This window comes from Manis pentadactyla, chromosome 13, assembly GCF_030020395.1.
Source record: "Manis pentadactyla isolate mManPen7 chromosome 13, mManPen7.hap1, whole genome shotgun sequence".
Taxonomy (NCBI): domain Eukaryota; kingdom Metazoa; phylum Chordata; class Mammalia; order Pholidota; family Manidae; genus Manis; species Manis pentadactyla.
In genome coordinates this window covers 106,713,357-106,729,846 of record NC_080031.1, presented here as the reverse complement: position 1 = coordinate 106,729,846, position 16,490 = coordinate 106,713,357, and the positions used below count along the sequence as shown (strand labels likewise).

At 47.6% G+C, this 16,490-nt stretch overlaps 1 protein-coding gene across 2 annotated transcripts in view; it reads left to right on the top strand.

The window, feature by feature from the left end:
* The window catches only part of DPYSL3 (dihydropyrimidinase like 3), a 103,538-nt gene that overhangs the window by 61,582 nt on the left and 25,466 nt on the right, over nt 1-16,490 (top strand). For both annotated transcript variants that reach the window (XM_036894628.2, XM_036894637.2), the window contains exons 2-3: nt 10,959-11,047; nt 14,748-14,932. In XM_036894628.2, coding sequence (XP_036750523.2) covers nt 10,959-11,047; nt 14,748-14,932 — 274 coding nt within the window. The remainder of the gene's footprint in view (nt 1-10,958; nt 11,048-14,747; nt 14,933-16,490) is intronic.

Genomic DNA, 16,490 nt, shown 5'->3' with positions numbered 1-16,490 from the left:
TGTAGGTTCTCTGAAACTCCCCGCCACGGAACAGTTTTAGGAAGCTGCATAGCCAGTGGCTGTGGGCCTGTAACCACAGTTCCCAGGCAGCCCCCACCTATTTTGAAAGTATAAGGTCAGACTTGGAGAGGAACCCCTGTGGCCTCCACAAATAGATGGGGAGCACCTGGCCGTCACTGGCAGGTGCCACTCACACTTTCCAAGGCTGGAGCCCACGTCCCTTCCCTGGGAGCTGCATATTGGCTGGTTTTCAGATTTAGTGAAAGAGTTTCTTGTTTCTGAGAAGCAGTAGGGTGGGAATTCACTAGGCCCCGCTGCCATTCTAAGGGCCCAGTCAAAGCCGACTACCAGGCAGAAATGATCAAAGAAGAGAACAGGGAAGTGGGCGCCATTCGTTGGACAGCAGCCCGGAGAGGCCAAGTGCCCTGCTCAGGGTCACAGAGCTGCGACCGGAATCCCGGGCTCCTGGCCCCCCTGCCAGGAGTCTTTCTGCTGGCCTTTGCTGCCCTCCAGTTGGTCTAGCCGTTTTCAGCATGGCATTAATTCACATCTGTTCATTAACACCTGACCATGCTCCTGAATTGCAGGCCCTCATTTCTAGCTCTCTGCTTCAGGACTTTGGGGGTGACCAGCACTTAAAGATTTTTATTCATGTGCTGGAACCTCAACTCGGCTACTCTTCTTTCTGTTCTCCATCTCTACTAACGGGCCCTCCTGGCCACCCTGCTTTGAAACCTCAGTCGACCTTGACACATCACTTTCCATTTCCCCTGCAGGTGCTAAATTGATCCCAGCTTTCCTCTGCAGTGGGCCATACATTTCTAACCCATATTCTTGCTGTCACCTGGGCCATAGCAGTCACCTTGTTTTTCTTCCTTTTTATAATTTCCTTATTAAATAACTTTTCAAAGTTATAAAATGGCATATGCGTTAATGCAGCTAGCGAAATAACTTAAAACATAAAAAGAAGAAAAAAAGAAAAAAAACTAAGTGCCCCCCGTGCTCCTTCCCTCTGCATTCCTTCCTCCTACCATGCCCAGTGTTAATAATTTGGTGTATATCCTTCCAGAATTTTCTCCTCACACAAAAGCATAATAAGCATATCTACGTATTGTACCTTTTGTTTGCAAGAATAGAATCATAATTTGCACATTAGTTTGCAACTTATTCTACATGTTTCTTCAGTTCAAGATAGGGATTTAACCTCTTTAAAACTTGGCTGCATGATCATACTGTGGCTATATGGCAATTTATTCAATCGTGTCCCATGGCTGGATACTGAGGAACTGGCCTGGATATTTTCAGCTTGCTTCTTCAGGTTCCCTCTCCCCCTTTCTCTGCCCTGCTGTGTGCCCTGGACCTGTCTGGTCTGCGCGAATAGGTCCTTTGACCTTGGGATCCTGATTGAATTCAGTTCTTGCAGCACCGCAGGAGACGGGAGGGAGAGTGAGCAATGAAGTCGGGCTATTTCTCCCCAGACCCCTTTCTGCTGCGTCGCTGTGGAGCGGCTGCATGCCCCTCCTGAAGGTCACAGACGTGGGAGGCAGCCCCTCCACACAGCTGCCCCTGACAGCCCCGGTGACCACTTCCTCCCCACGGCCACTTCACTTGCCTACAGCCTGCGCACACTTCGTTCAATCATCCTCTTGTTAAACTCTGTGAATCCAGTGGGAGTGTTCCATCTGTTCCCTGGCACAGGGACGACAAAGACTGTTTCTTTTCCGTTCTCTTTCTTTCTTTCCGCTTGCTGTTACCTTCTCACTCATTCCTTCCTTTATCTCAGCATGGCCGTTCTGTCAGTTTAATTTTTTTTTTCACTCTGAGATTATATTTCAGTCATTTTTCATAATCCTTCCAGAGCTCCCTGGGACCCACAGAATCAAGACCAAACTCCCTGGCCAGCATCTCTCACAGCCCCTGACTGTTCCGGGGTCCTAAGCATCAGGAGCCCCAGCCACCGAAATGCATCGCTTACATTGGTGCCGTGGCTTCTCCCAGTGGCTGCTTGTGTGGCATCGGACCATGAGCCCACCCATCCAGGTTCCCATGGGGATAATAACAGCATATAGTTCATAACATTTTATTGAGGCTTCATCGAACGAAATGTACGCAGAGCTTCTAAGAGTTTCTGGCACATAAGTTTTCAGTAAATACTGGTCATGAATGATCGTTCCTCCACTCTTACCACAATTGCCTTTGGCCCTGCCCGTGTGTCCAGGTGAGCCATTTTCCCCAAGACTCACCTCAGCAAGGCTTCTGTGGAGCTTCCTTGCCTTCTACCACCCAGAGGATTTTTCGCCTTTTCTCTCTTGGTGTCCTTTTAATTAATAGACTTCCTTTGTCGAGCACATTTAGGTTTATAGAATAATTGAGCAGAAAGTAGGCAGTTCCCATATCCTTTCTACCCCTCACCTCACCCCAGATTCCCGTCTCTGACGTATGGGTGTGGCACATTTGTTGTGAATGACAAACCAGTATTTAATATTATTAACAGAAGTCCAGTTTTACATTAAAATTCACTCTTGTGCAGTTCTACGGGTTTTGGCAAATGTGTAATGTCACATATCTACTGGTAAAGGACCTCATGGGATAGTGTCACTGTCCTCAAACTCCTCATCGCTCCATCTGTTCAGCTGTGCACACTCCCTGCTCACCACCCGCCTCTCCCAGCCACTGGCAGCCACTGATGATTTTACTCTTAAAATCACTTGCGCTCATAGCTTATTTTTCCTACCGTTTCTTCTTCGCCTCCCCGTACACCTGTGTCACTTCGCAGCCAGTAGTGACCCAGGTGCACGTCTCAGGAGTGAATTATTAAACCATGTATCCCAAGAATCAAGGCCTGGTTGAAATTTCAGGCTCTCCTCTCTGAAGAAGTAGGCATTTGACGTTTGCATGGGTTGTTGGGCCAATGGGACACGAGGTGCTGTTGAACAAACTTGCGGTCTGTGTATGCGAAGAGCTTTCACCCATAGTATGTAGAGTTGAGGTCTTAAGAAGGAACAATGCAAAGCAAACAGAAAACTCCCAAAAAGTAATAAACAGAACCAAACTGTAAATCCAGACCAAGGCCAGCCATGAAATGAGCTGTCTGAAAATGCTGACTTTTTTCGAGTCCATATTCTACTTTACCCTCTGGTCCTGAGCAAATTTCTTAGGCATTTTTTATATAATAGTCATAGCTACCTTATATTTGTATTGCAATTTGGATTCGCCTTTAATAGTACATCTATGTGATGAGAGCAATAAAATGAAGGTGGTAGCACACAGTCGTAGTGCTGTTTGTAGTGTCTGCCATGTATGGGTTCGTTTCCAAGTGTCCAGTCCCACGTGCTGACAGCTGATTCTCACATGGCCCTGTGAGGAAGGCGTTGTGACCTGCACTCTGTAGATGCATAACTGGGCCTTTCTAGAGAGCTGCACCTTCACTCAGCGGGGGACGCTGAGGTCCAGAGACGGTCGAGTCACTCGCCTGAAATCGCACAGTAAGTCGGTAGCAGAATGTCAATGCAGCTCTGGCCTCCAGACCCCCTTGATCGCGGTCAGAATTCTGGATAGCTCTGCATACCACTGTCCCATCTGCTTTCCTTCCCAGGGAGCAACCTTTCCATTTCCTCCCTCCTAAAAGCTCAGCTAAAGGTGTGCCACATTTCTTTTACCCAGATACAGCACGTCCTCATTTTCTGATAAGGCATGTTTGTTATTAGGCTAAACCCAGCCACCTGCCCTTCCCTCACTCCCCGACCCCCAACCTTCTGACCTGCTGATCCTTCACAGACCCCAGAAATCTCCTCTCTCGGCTGTGCTGCCCATTACCGGGCAGGTCCCTGTGACTCTGCAGGGCCCTATTCTTGCTGCCAACAAGTCCCTGTTGGCCCGTGCCCATCATGTTTCAAGAGGAGGGCTGGAGTGCCTGTGGTTACAGGTCATTTAGATGAATCCCCTGGGGAAGAGCATTGGATTACACTGAACCACATGGTGGGAAATTTTGTCTCGGTTCTAATTCTTTTTCTGACCTGACTGGGTCAAAGAGAACATCTCCGTGGAGTGCCAGTCCGCCTTGAACCCTTCCCTGACACTTGGTAATCTTCCTTTTTAACGAAGGAAGGAGATCTGAGCTCATTCTTCAGAAGCCTTTTGAAGGCAGCAGAAAGTAGCCACAATTGGGTGGTGGTTTTATTGTATTCATTCCTAGGTTTACTGTTTTGTTTTTGGTAAGTGATACTGGCATAGAATTTGTGGGAGTAAGACAGTGTGTACTTTTAAGGTGCATTTACTTAAGGATAATATAAAGTAAATAGCAGCCCAGTTCATACAGGATATGTCCAATATCATGAACGTAGTGCCAGGTCACTGAGGTCTGCACTTCCCAGGCCCAGCCGGCCTTCCTGCTTGAGAATGGATGGCTTGGTGGCTGCCCGCCCGGCTCTGGGCTGTCCGCCCTTCCCCGCCCCTCATCCCTGGCCTGGCCATCCACTTGTGCTTATCCGTGTCTGGAACCCTGTTGAAGATGGAGAGACCATTATCAGGGGCTAGGATTAAGATACCGTCCACCGAGCATTCCCCTGCTCCGTCCTGACCAGGGGCAGCCCACATAACTTGTCTGGCCCTTTGATAATTACACCTTTAAAATGTTAATGAGGTTCTGGGGAGGGAGGCATGCGCCGAGCTGGCTTTGATGTTCTAGTTGGGAGCTGCCACCCTGCCTTGGCTAATACTGCCCTGGGGCCGTTCCCTCTGCTTCCTGCTTTTCCTACTTGTATTCTGTGCCTCCGGGGCCAAACCAGACACAATAAAGACAGTGCAAACAGCGCCCCCACCTGTCAGGGTCCTGTTGTGGTTGTGTCTTGAGGGGGGCCTCAGGCCCATGTCCAGCCAGCACGCGTGGTTGTGAGGGTGTGTGGATGATGTGAGAAAGGAGGAAAGTTTTGGAGACTCGCCTGTAGCCGCTCAGAGACTTGGAAGAGCCCCGGCTGTGAAACTATGTCTGGTTTCATTAAGGGTCCAGAGCCAGTGAACCGCCTCGCTCTTCAAGATGCCTGTTTTCTCCCAGACCTTTCTCTTTCTGTCCCAGTGGCATGTTTATCACTGGGGGTCCTAGAAACAGAGCCATGCCTTGGGCAGGGAGAGTGGGTTTGGGGGCAGGTTCAAGACCTTGCTGCCCACTCTCCATTCCTGCTGGGAGGGAGCAAACAGACGGTCATCTTCTTGTGGACGCCCGTCTCCAGAGGGGGAATGGTCTGGAGGGGCCGTGGGGACCTGCCCCGTGGGGGCGGGTTTGAACGGAGACGTCTTGGCCCACCATGGCTGCTGGTGGCAGGAGCCAGAATGGGTGCTGAGGGGTCAGCCGGGCGCCGCTGGTCTCTGGAATTCCCTTGACGGCACGGTCTGTTATGTTTTGATGAACGACTTGTTAGTTCTGTTCTTGGGCATTTGTGAGAGGGGCCTTTTGCAGTGGCTGGTTACAGCTGTAAGGAATCCTAACCGTGATGGTGGCTCACATGCCTTCGGCATTTATACCGTGCCAAGTGGAACTCAGCCCTTTGCATGCGGTATCCCCGTAGTTGTAACCAGCAGCCGCAGAGAAAGGGGTCATAGGTTAACTAAAGCCCACAGCGGTGAAGTCGCTGGACCCGACACGAGTCATATTCGTGCTGGAGTTCAAACTCGTGCGTCTTACCCAGGGTTGCCTGTGCAACGGCAGAGCCAGGATGAGAAGCCTGCTCTCCCTGGGGCCTTGTCAGTGCCTTCCCTGAACACCACGTTGAGTCAGCTGGACCATCTTAGAAAGCCTTTCCTCTCTCTTCTTTAAAGGATGCTGCTTTGGAGAAGAAAAGCAGCATGAATTCATCCACATGGTCTCTCCATCCATTCTTAAGAGTGGGAGTGTTTTTAGGGAATCAGATCTAATTACCCAGATGGGGATTTATTTTAAATAACCACCTGTGCCTTCTGAACTTGTAAAGGGGTCTTGAGTGCCCACCGAAGGTCAGAGCCTGTGCCTTATGACTTGAACACAGGTAACAAAATATTTGATTTTGGAAGACTTCGTTTTTCATCTTAGACCCTCTTTTCTCTTCCTGGGATTATAGTTGTTAGTTCTGAGCTGCCGGAATATCTGCAGAGCACAGAACAGATGCGTCCTAAGTACTGTTCTCAGGCCGACTTCACTGACTGGGAAGAAATCAGCGACAGCTCTGGTCCCTCTGGGAGGCATATTCTCATCACCTCAGAGAGGCAGGTGGTGATTTTAGCCCTCAGGCTGAGGCCTGGGTGGGGAAAACTAAGGTGGGGCTGGCATCTCCAACATGCTTGAATTCAAAACTCTGTCCTTCAAGTCTTTGTTCTAGTTCAAATCACAAACTCACGGTCCAGCTTGACACCATCCCTGGTCACAGTGTACTTCTCCCCTCCTCTTCCTTCTTTCCCTTGTTTCTCACTTTTCCCTCCCTATTTCCCACAAACTCCTAATTTTTTATAGTTGATTTTTCTAACGCCTTGTTAAAGGAAAGAAAGATTGGATTTTATCAGGTCTCAAGGGCCTGGGCTACCCTGGATTGTAATTCGGTTTTGTTTATAAACCTGGTTAACACATTATAAATCAGATTAACACACAAGGGGTGGGTTTAATGTGCTGATTTTATAAGTAGAGGCTTAAAAGGGACCGTATTCCTTCCCTTAAAGGTTACCTACCGCAGAGAACTGGTCAGCAGTTACAGTGCTGAGACAGCCAGGTGCAGTAGCAAAGAAGAGAGCCTTTCAGAGCGAGCCACTCGCCCTAAGGTGTAAGGGTCCCCGGTACGGCGGCCCCAGGTGGAGTCCGTCCAGTGCCAGGAGGTAGAAGAGACCTGGCTTTGCTTCCAACTGCAACCGGTCAATTCTGCTGCTTGGAGAAAGTCACTGCCTCTCTCTATGTGTATCTCCACATGTGGAAAGGGAACAATAGCCTTTCTCCCTTATGCTTCTTAATTTAAGGCTTTAATAAAGTTAAAATACTATAAATAATATGAATGGAATCAATATGACTAAAATTTAGAAGCTCACTGTGTGCTGGTTAGTACACACATATACACACACACACAGACACACGCACACACACTTTTTCCCCTCATTTATCCTTGGCAGCCACCCTGTGAGGTGGCCAAGGCGTCGCCGTCCACTCTGACGGCTCGGAGAGGTTATTCCCAACTCAGGAGCACGCAGCTAGCCAAGTGGTCTGCCTGATGCCCCTACGAGAGCCCTGCTGGGCCCTTCCCGCCAGCTGGTATGCCTGGCACCCCTCCGGGATGTAATAAGGCATTCAGAGTCCTGGGCTTCAGACTCTGAACAGCTTCATTTGGGGTTCCAAATACACCCCAGGTTATCCCAGTTTGCTTTAGAAATACCACCGTTCTTCATGTATTCCATGACATGAGAATCACTGGTAGGCTCTGAGGCACAGCATTTTACCTCTTTGGGCGTCAGCTAATGGAGCCTGAGAGCCACAGCTGCTGGCGACAGAAGGTAGAGCCCGCAGAGCCCCAGCCAGAGTCCTTTCAACATTATCCAGGATGACTTTTAATCATAGACGTCAGATTTGTTTGTCTTGTTGGTTTTTGCCCGAACGTGTGTTCATCTAAAAGTGTGGTCCGTGAATTCACAGACAGTGTGTTCTGTGAACGGTGAGGCCTGGTTTCATGTGGCCTGGGAGTGGAGGCCCGGGACTTGCCTTTCAGAGTATTCTGTGTCGGGTGGCACTGTGCCTTCGCTGCCCTTTCTCGTGGATCCCACACACATAGCAAGAGTGAAAACTAATAAATCTAATTCTAAAAATAATTCTAATGAAATTATTTATTAAGAGTAATAAATAAGTCACCACTTGAATAAAAGTTAGGGGGGATAAGCTGAGCACCCCCCCCCCAAGGGGCAGCATTTGTTTGAGCTCTGGGTCGAGGTTTGGATGAAAACAGTATGAATACTATCGTCCATAGCGCGGTGTCTCGTTACTCCCATCCCTGAAACCTGCACCAGGCCTGTAACTTGTCTTGTGCTCTATTTGGATTCCTGATTGTTGAGTCAGAGGAGGTTTATTTAGTGGGCATTGGAAGAGTTTCCAGTGACTCCATCTCAAGGATGTTAATTTCCCTTGGATCCCCTCTCACTATCCCCCTGCTGTGCATGGGGCCTGAGCTAGCTTTTGCCCCTCTGCTGACATCTGACACGTGTTGAAGGAGGTGGTGATCAGGCCAGCGGCTCGGGGCTGCATGTCCGTCGGCAGGAGGATGGTCATATTTCATAGCTGGGCTCAGTTCAGCCAGTGACTGGCCCCTTCCCAAAAACCGGCTTGCTTCAGCTCTTTGCTAGAAAGATAAAAAACATCAGAAAGGCACGGAGCTACGAGAGGGGATTCTTATAGTCACCAAGATCATTATGATGTTCCTGCTGGAGATGCTTCCATCACCCTCATAGACACACAGAACTGTGCCTGGGCACGTGGAACGGGGTTCCTGCTGCTGGGCTGGTGATGGCTGTGTAAGAGCCGTTAATAGAGCTTATAGGATACAGATTTGCTGGCCTACAGTGGGTCCTAGGAGCCTGTATTTTTCTGTTGTGCACTGTAGTTTGGAAAGCACAGTCCTAGGACTGCATCAGATTATTTTGCAGTTGCTGTTAAAGCAGTGGATCACACAGCCTTCAATTACAAGAGAACTTTTGTTTTTCCAAATCCGATTTTGTGGCCAGACCACGTCCTGTTCTGACTCAGATGGTCTTCCCTTTGCTATGACGTATCTCTCCTACCCCACCCTTGAGGATGGGCTTCAGGAACTAAGGAGAAAATAGCAAAACACACATGGCTCGAAGACTAAAGGAGTCTTTGGTCCAGTCCAGAGATAGCCGAACAATAAACCAGCTATTGTAGAACAATATAATTGTTTGAACTAAATTGCAATGGGAGCAGGTGGAATTTGCTGGAAAGTCAGGTAATATGTCCTAAGGGAGAAACCTTCGACTGGAGGCTTATCAAAGGAGAAAGGATGGTCTCTGGATATCAGGTGAACATGTAAGAAGGCAGAGAGAACGCTTTGCCAAGCTTCGTGGCCAGAAAGCCTGACGTGGCAAGAATAACCTGTTTCTTTTTGCTCTTTATAAAGCAGTCAGTACAGGGAAGGGACGAGGGGAGGCATAGTGACCAGAGCCCGATCATGGGGGGCTTGAGGACCACGTGTAGTGGGAGCTCGTATTTGACCTCATCAGCACATCTTCCTTGCCACATACGTAGGGTTTTTACCCTAAATGCCTCATTGATCTGTATCTTTAAAAATCATCACCCCTGACATTAAGGCATGATGCAATTTCTTATTCTCGTGCAATACCCTGGAAGGAGGAGAAACTAGGTGGTAGTTTGCTGTATCCCACATGGAGCCCTGGCTTCATTTCTCCCTTTCCAGCCCTGTCCACGCTCTCTTTATTTCTGAGGCTGGAAGTCAGCCTGTGGGTGGGGCTTCCTTTCCCATACAATGGTTCTGCTGAAAGCCGGCGCCCCTCTCACTGGCTGCATCTCATGCCCCTGCCAGTCTTGATCCCTAAGCTCCCACCGCACTGATCTTTTTCAGGTTTTCAAAGAAACGAACCCTATCCCTACCTCAGGGCTTCTGCCCACACTGTTTCCTCTGCCTGCAGCCCCCCATCCCCACCCCTGTGTAAACTGATCTTCCCCAAAGGGCGTTTTCCACCCACCCCTATTAAAACAAGTCCCGTTCACAGATGTTTTGTGACACTTAATACAATTTTACCTTGTTTTGTTTTGTTGACTTTATTTCTTTATTGCCATACTCCCCTTTAAGTCCCATAAAAGCAATGATTCGGTGTGACTGACTCACAACTGCACCCTCTCCACCTGTTTGATCATAAATATTAAATAATTATTTGCTGAATGAATGGATGGATGAGTAATGGATGGATGGATGGATGGATGGATTGGTAAATGGATGGATAAAGTCGACACCTGTAAGTTGAATTCTTCACAAAATTCAGCCTACCATTCTTTTTTCGTGCTGCAGTTCCCTTCAACCAGACTCCAGAGAATTCTCTTCTCCCCCGTGAACCCGATGAAGCTGTTTCTGCCCTCACGCCATAGTCTCAGCTCCGTTCGTTCACTTGATGAAATCTGTGATGTCAGAAGCTGACACTGATATGCGCCCCCCTGACTTATACAGAAGATACATATTTATGTTTTTGTTGATGACCTTGGGGTGTGTGGGCGTCATTTCCAGCCACATCGTTCTCCCAACTTCATCTAAGTTTCAGAGTTTAAGAAGACTTTTCTCACAAGAAAAGCAATTGTTTTCATAATAAAGTTGTAAGGAAATAATTCCAAAAAAAATGTGAGAAATACTGAATCTAATGAAGCAAATGTGAATCCTGCATAATTTCTCTACCCTGAATTAAGTACTTATAAATATTTTGGCCTTTTTCAATCAAGTGGTTTTATACATTTAACAATTTTGTGTCCATGGTATGTAGAGGTGTCCTGAATTTTAAATAGAACATGATCCCATGTCATTAAAAAGACTTTTAAAGGCTGTTTCATTGTATGTTGGTCCTATGTTCTTTTTTTGAGAATCACTATTGAATGCCAACAGTGCTAGACCCTGAGGTATATGTTATCCCACTTTAAATATTTGGTGCTTACTGAACCAGAAATGATAATATAATGAGTGTCTTACCTGCAGTAGCTGTGTTTCTGAGTGGCTATGCCAGGTTACAGAAGCAAGAGGTGAAAGTGCAGACTAATTTGAATTAGGGGCAAATAAGAAAGACTGGATTGGATCTCCAATAAATAGGCCCAGTTCAAATATTGAATGCACTGAGCACACAAAGGTCTTAAGTGAGTGTGTCCCCGGACTGGGGAAACCTTGGCAGACCACTCTTCTGAAATCCTAGATGTGAGACTGACTCATGTTTCCCCTCTTTTCTAGAGTGACCGTCTTCTTATCAAGGGAGGCAGAATCGTCAACGATGATCAGTCCTTTTATGCTGATATTTACATGGAAGATGGCTTGATAAAGTATGTGCACAGAACCCTCCTCTTTATTGCTTTGTACTTTCTCTTCATCAGAGGCTCAGAGAGAAGCTTGCTTCTTTTTTTGTTTACTAGATCATTGGTTTGCTGTTTTATTTCTCCTCCTTAAAACTAGTCTTTATTTTGGCCCTTAAGTCCGGATGCACATAATCTCTTAAAAGTGGGAGCTAGTTCACTCGGATTACATGAATGAAATGAAACGTCTGGATTCAGTCAGTGAATGACGCAGAGGGCCCTTCACTCCAGCTGCACCGATGGGCACTCTGAGGGCCCCAGAGAACGTGTGACCACTTAGACATGCACAGATGGCAGTACCCTGAGAATACAGGGCCTTGTATAGCAGGTACCGAAGAAATACAGGTGAGGAGAAGCAATTTAGAAGTGCACAGAAAGAAGGAAGGAAGATTTGGGGTAGAGAGGACATTTAAAATGCCCTTTGACTTAGGTTAAGACTAAAATGGGCAGAGCACATACTTTTCAGGCAAGATTTCCAAAGAGATGCTTTAGGGATGTAGAATCATTTTACAAATGATTTGCCTGTAAGCATAGCCTAGCAGCCTTTGTGTACAGGTTCCTTACATAGTGACCTTTAAAAAAGAATCGACCTACACTTAGCCTTTCATCAATAATGTACACCTGCATGCAGATGAGGTGTTGTATGAGATCCGTGTGTCCAACCCGCCCTATTAGCCACCCCTGGCCTGTTCAGGTTTATTGTTATGTAATTCGACTTTATTGGATAGTTTAAAATTTTGGTTAGAGGTCTCTTACTTATCTTAGAGAACTTTGCTTAGATGTAACTTCTGTAGGCAGATACTCCTTACCAGTCCCCGAATCTAGGCTGGCTTCCCCTTCTCAAAACACTGTGTTTTGAGAGTTCTTGCTCTTGATCTTTTCTGAAATGTATGTCCTATCTGTGCTCTGCCCATTTTAGTCTTAACCTAAGTCAAAGGGCAGTTTAAATGTCTTCTCCACCCCAAATCTATCAGTCATAGCATTTCTGATACTGATAGGCCCCCTGAGAGCAGGGACGGTATCTTGTTCATCTCCATGTCCCCAGCTCTTAACCTGTACTGAGTACATAAAAGCTTTCATAAGAGCCATCTTTTATTGAGCATGTAGTGTGTGCTCAGGTACTTGTTCAGTGTTGTACACACCTTAATTCGTTTAATCTGCCAGCAGTCCTATTGCCTTGCCAATTTACACAAATCATTTTTCATATGAGAAGTAGGAAAAATGGAAATACTAAATAGGCTAACAAATATAAAACAATTTCTTCAAAATAGAAATCACAATTAGCTTAATTTTTTTCTCTTACTAAAAATTTGTATGTAGTCAGCTCTCTTTGGAGATGGTGAGTTCCTTCATTTAGAGACTTTTCAGACATTGGAAAAATTTAGTACCTAATCGTTCATCCTCATTTCAGAGCTCATGATATAAGCATCACTAATTGGTCACAGAACCTTTTTTGTAGTTGAGCCTGAACAGGCCCCGTGTCCACCTTCACACAGTGGTTCAGGCGTCTACTACCAGAAATGCTTAGGTAAAATGCGTCCTTTTTCACATCCCTGCTAGAGTAGACCGGAAGGCCACTTGCCAAAGGTTGTTATAGAAGGATTTGTTGTAGTTGGAGGTGGAGAGAATGGTGGACAAAGGTGATCTTCATTTGATCAAAGTTTATATAGCCCCCAAAACATCCTTAACTTGCAGAGCATAAAAACAGAAATGATTTCCTCCAGTTGTTACATAGTCTTTGCCTGCCTGTGATTATGGGAGGTCTGCTCTGTGTGAGCGGTTGTCTCAGGCACCTGCTGTGTCACATGCCGTGACCAATGTCACTGGGGCCCAAATCATCAGTGCTGTCTTGCCTCAGGGACCTTACAGTCTTCTAGGGGAAATGAGATGTTACCAGATCACGTCAACGTCAAGCATTAAATTAGTACAACAGATGAGATTCAGAGGAAGGCAAAGAGCTGTATGGGACTAGGAGGGTTATTACTTATAATAGTTGATATTTATGGAATTCTTACGTGTCTCGCAGTGTTCTGTGAGCTTAGCACATATTAGCATTTAATCTACACACCAAACCGTCTATTACATTTTATTGACGAAGGAATTGAGACACTGGGATTCGGCCGGAGTCGTAACACCAGTGACTAGCAGAGATCAGCCTGTGACTCCAGAGCCCACGTCCAGGGCGGAGCCACCCTCTTAGTTTTTAGACCTGGTCAGCAGGAGAGACTTAACCAAGGAGAAGAAACGGGAGCTGAGCCTCCAAGGGTTAACGTGACTTTGATCGGCTCAGTGGAGAGAAAGGGGGGAAGGCGTCTCTGTTTCAGACTTACTGTTACCCCAGTTGTCAAATGAGTGGAAACACACAGATGTGTACACACACGGGCCAGGCGACTCTTCGTGGCCCCGGTTCTCAGTCTCCCTTAGAGGAAACTCACTGAGGGAGGACAAGGGGACACAGCTGGCCGGTATCTGGACTAGAATGGAGTTATAGTCAGAGGCTACATTTTTTTCCACGGTGTGTTTTGAATCACGGTGGCTCTGGAGTGGCCCGGTGGTGCTGTGGTGAAGCCGATCTCGTGGAGATGTCAGGAATACTGCATTTCAGTTGTAGAACTTAGATTTTGGCCGGTCAGCGGTGGGCGTCTTCCTGCTCCAGAAAAATGTCTTTCTTGGCTGGCTGTGAACACAGGGGAAGGGATCCCTGCCCTGGCAGTGGGGTGCAAGTATCCCCGGGGCAGAGGTGTCTAGTGAGATTGTAGAGGCTTGGGCAGCATGAGTTCAGCCAGAATCAGCGGACCAATTAAGTCAAAGATGTGAAGTCACATACAAAAGCAACATCAGGTGGTCTGTGAGGACTGACTGTACCAGGAGCAGCTGCGCTCGTCACTGGCCTTGTGGAGTGGGCTTCTGAGGTACTCAGCGTCCGCCCCACCTGAGTCCCCATCTCTTCCTCCTTGGGATGCCCTGAAGCGTCCTGGGTGAAGGTGTGTCTGGTGAAGAATGTCACGGTCCCCTCCCTTGGCTTCAGGCTTCTGCTGAGCGGCTGACCACACGCGAGCGGCTCGCACTGGCCGTGCGTCTGCAGCTTCTACCTTTCACACCTGCTTCCTGCTGTGACTGACGGATACGTCCTCAGGGAAGGTGGGACTAGGGGTAGAGGCTGAGGTGCAGAATGACCCAGATGGACTCCTTTTGTTGGGAGCAGCGAGGAGCCCCCGTAGAGGATAGCCAAGTCTGCGCCCCTGTTCTCAGGTGGTCCGTCACCTCCGTCAACCTGGCCTCACAGTCCTTGATTTTACACTCTTGATTCTTTTCTGAATGTTATTCCTCACCCTCAACTATAATAAAGAACAAAAAGAAAGGAATAATAAAATCAGTGATTTTTTTTCAGAATTATTTATTATGTACCCTGTATTCTAGACACTATCAAACACTTGCAGATACAATATGAGGCCAGGACACATGGTACCACCAAACAGCATATTGGATTGTTCTGTGTCTAAAAAATTGTTTTCTGTGTGTGTACCTCTGATTCTAGATTGCTAAGCTTGTGAATCCCTGGGAAGACTACTTTGATGAATACAAGTTACAGTGTTTAAAATCCGTGCAATACTGTGTTTGTCTCAGAAGTCCCTCTTCTAAGTCGCCAGTTGTTTCACTGTCTCTCCAGGCAAATTGGAGACAATCTGATTGTCCCTGGAGGCGTGAAGACCGTGGAGGCCAATGGGAAGATGGTGATCCCTGGAGGCATCGATGTCCACACTCACTTCCAGATGCCGTACAAGGGGATGACCACAGTGGATGACTTCTTCCAAGGGACAAAGGCTGCCTTAGCAGGGGGCACCACCATGATCAGTGAGTCCCCTGCATCACGCCCTTCTGCTCCCAAGAAACAAGTGTCTCACTGACATGTGAACCACTGTGTTCTGTGGTGGGGACTCGTATGTTCCCCTTGGTTCAGTTTTTGCGCTTTCTGCCCCAGGGGACCTGAGAGAAGGAGAGGAGATCCCTGAGGCCCCTGACCATGAAAGCAGCCGTCCTGTCTCGTCTGCCTTAGAGCAGGGGCTGGGGGTGCAGTGGGTGGGGGACCCACAGTTAGCATCTCTGGGGCAGGCACTGGGAACCATGGACTTCAGAAGCTGTGGGATGTGGGCAGAGAGTTATTTCAGGACTTCCAACTGGGTTCTGAGGCAGGAGGAGTAGGAAGGGCAGGCCGAGCAGTGCAGATGGGGCCCAGGCATCCCGGAGAGAAGCGTACTGGTGACTTGTAGTTCTGGAGAAATTAGCAGCTTCAGTGGCATTTGGTGTTCCCTGGTCTGTGGTTTATTTTGACCAATGGATATCTTTTAAGATGAGGCAAGCTGTGGGGTGGTCTCTCGTGTTCTTTCTTTTCTGGTAACGATCACAATTCCAAAGAAACCTAGGGAGTCGCATGCCATTGGATTATCAGACAGATAGCATTCCAGGGCAGTCCTTCATGTTCCAAAGGAATCCCAATGGACTGCGTCCCATCCCTGCCTACACCCCACATTTGGTGAGCACGAAGCTCTGGGGGACGCTGCCAGTGTCCCACCAGGACACAGAACACCCTGAGCCCCAAGTCTTCCGTTGTCTTTTGCTCCCTTTTGATGGGAGCACCGGCAGGGCCCAACAGCCAGCTGGGTGGGATCCCAGGAAGGCCGCACCAGGACCGTCAGAGGGGCAATTCAGGGAGACCAAAGCTTTTCTCCAGCCGAGGGGAGGAAGCCAGCTGCCTGCTCAGGAAGGCCCTGGGGCGGGTCCAGGCCTCAGCGTAGCTGGCTCCGTGCACTCACTTTCCTAAGTGTGCCTGGGCTGCCTGTGATGGGAGGCTGAGGACGTGATCCATCTGAGCTTGGTGCTCTGCCATCCGGCAGGGTGTCGGGCCTGTTGGCATCCTAGAGGTGTGTGCTGGGCTGCACCTTCTGCATTAGGGAAGGGGCAGGGGGGAAAATCAGAGTTTCAGATCACAAGAGCAAAAAGCATCTCAAGAACCACAGAAGTGTTCGTGTCCTGGGGGTAATTTAAGAATCCTGGATAGGCAAAAAAGAAGACGACCCATAAATCCCATCACTCCTCCAGTTGGCTTTATTTTTTTCCTATTCAACAAAAATAGGATCATAATAGACCTACTGTGTTTTAGCCTATCATTTTCACTAAATAGTATATCTTGGGTGTTTTTCCATTCATTTATTTTATTCTCCCACAACATTTAGAATTGATGGTTAATCATCCATTTTATGAAGGCATCATGATTTAATGAATTTAACCAACTTCCTTATTGTTCAAGATTTGGATGGTTTCCAGTTTTTCACTTATAAAATATATGTAGTGTTCACAGTGGCAAGCATCTTTGCAACCCAAATTTTGTATACAGCTGTGTTGATCTTCTTAG